The sequence below is a fragment of the Kryptolebias marmoratus genome, linkage group LG23 (genome assembly GCF_001649575.2).
Source record: "Kryptolebias marmoratus isolate JLee-2015 linkage group LG23, ASM164957v2, whole genome shotgun sequence".
Lineage (NCBI taxonomy): Eukaryota > Metazoa > Chordata > Actinopteri > Cyprinodontiformes > Rivulidae > Kryptolebias > Kryptolebias marmoratus.
The window spans coordinates 516,612-518,539 of record NC_051452.1 but is presented as its reverse complement, the minus strand read 5'-3'; the positions used below and the strand labels follow the sequence as shown (position 1 = coordinate 518,539).

At 43.5% G+C, this 1,928-nt stretch overlaps 1 protein-coding gene across 1 annotated transcript in view; it reads left to right on the top strand.

Annotated features, from left to right (window-relative positions):
* Positions 1-1,091: 1,091 nt before the first annotated feature.
* The window catches only part of rnd3a (Rho family GTPase 3a), a 34,338-nt gene continuing 33,501 nt past the window's right edge, over positions 1,092-1,928 (top strand). Inside the window, exons 1-2 of the mRNA XM_017434085.3 lie at positions 1,092-1,398; positions 1,590-1,677. Of these exons, the coding sequence (XP_017289574.1) occupies positions 1,249-1,398; positions 1,590-1,677 (238 nt within the window). The 5' untranslated portion in view covers positions 1,092-1,248. The remainder of the gene's footprint in view (positions 1,399-1,589; positions 1,678-1,928) is intronic.

Genomic DNA, 1,928 nt, shown 5'->3' with positions numbered 1-1,928 from the left:
TTTTATCACTTATAGCTAGCATTTTATTACTTTAAGTGACTATTTGTTTGCTACTTTTAGTTAGCTTTTTGCTGCCTTCAGTGTTTTGGTACTTAAGCTAGCATTTTGTTACATTTCACTCGTCTTTTGCTTCTTTTAACTAGTTTTGTGAGGTAGCATTTTACAACTTTATGCTAGTTTTTGCTACATTTAGCTAGTGCTCTGCTTTAATAAATCTTTTATCTAGTGTTTGTTTTTTTAAGTAGTGTTTTGGTCCTTTTAGTCCTTTAATTTTAGCCTTTGGCTACATTTAACTAGTCTTTTGTAGGTTTTGATTAAAATTTTGCAACCTTTAACTGCTGTTTTTACTTTCAGCAAAATGCTACCAAAATGCTAAAAGTAGCAAAATGCTATTCTACTTTTAGCATTTGCTCATTTTGGCTAGCATTTTGCCACATTTAACTAATCTTTTGTTACATTCAACTAGTCTTTTTTCACATTTACCTAGTCTTTTTTTTTTTATTAAATTAGCCTTTTGTAACGTTAAGCTAGCATCCTACTACTTTTAGCTATTGTTCTGTTACTTTTATCTAGTGTTTTGCTTATTTTAGCTAGTGTTTTGCTCATTTTAGCTAGTGATTAGCTTATTTTAGCTAGTGTTTTGCTCATTTTAGCTAGTGATTAGCTTATTTTAGCTAGTGTTTTGCTTATTTTAGCTAGGTTTGCTTATTTTAGCTAGTGTTTTGCTCATTTTAGCTAGTGTTTTGCTTATTTTAGCTAGTGTTTTGCTTAATTTAGCTAGTTTTGCTTATTTTAGCTAGTGTTTTACTCATTTTAGCTAGTGATTAGCTTATTTTAGCTAGTGTTTAGCTAATTTTAGCAACCTGCTGGTGACTGAAAAAGTTCAGGTCTTCATTTCCGGTTCTGCCATAAGGTCCCGTTAAATTACCAACAAAATAAAAGCTCGTCTTTGGTTTAACCATTGCAGCGGGGCTCCCTTGACGGCGGACGAGCCCCACGGGCTGCAGAGGAGGAGGAGGAGGAGGGAGGCGGACCATTCCCCGAACCGCTGCTATTGGCTCCCGCTGCCGTATAAAAGCGGACAAATGGCTTTCTCGCCGGCGCAGAGCAGGCGGAGACGACGGAGGAGTCAGACTCGAAGACCAAGGGGGGGACACACCAGGCGGCTCTTTATTCCCTCCCCCCCACTCCTTTTTCTTTATTTGTCTCTACCTTTTCTCGACGGTTCATCCACGTCCCGTGCGCTAAATGAAGGAGAGACGGCCGTGCCAGGTGTCCTCTCTGAAAGCCAGCATGGATCCGAGTCCGAGCGTGAAGTGTAAGATCGTGGTGGTGGGGGACAGCCAGTGTGGGAAGACGGCGCTGCTTCACGTGTTCGCCAAGGACTGCTTCCCAGAGGTGAGACACGGACGGGACCCCAGTCCAGTCGACTCTTAGGGCTCCGCCGGGACCGGAGCGCTCCATTTGTACGTGCTTGTTAAGGGAAGGGTGTCCGTTCGTTTCCGCGGCAGTCCGAGCCCCGCATTCGGAACAAAACGACCGGACTTTTATTGTAAAGTGGACGTAATAATGTCTCTTGTCCTCCTCAGAGCTACGTCCCCACGGTGTTTGAAAACTACACGGCCAGTTTCGAAATCGACACCCAGAGGATCGAGCTCAGCCTGTGGGATACCTCAGGTAAACCCCCCCTCGTTGGACACGTCCCAACATGCCACGGTTTGACACGAGGCGTCAAAATCATTACGTCCCAAGCCTCCGTGGGGCGAACACGGTTTTTCTTTCCCCACGAAAAGTTGCTCCCAACTTTTAAAAATGGGAGGAATTTTATGTTTTTTGTTTTTTTTTCTGCAAACGCTCACTTTACATCCAGGAATTGCCCGAGTTGGGGAGTGACAAAGCAGCGAGGTGTGTGTGTGTGTGTGTGTGTG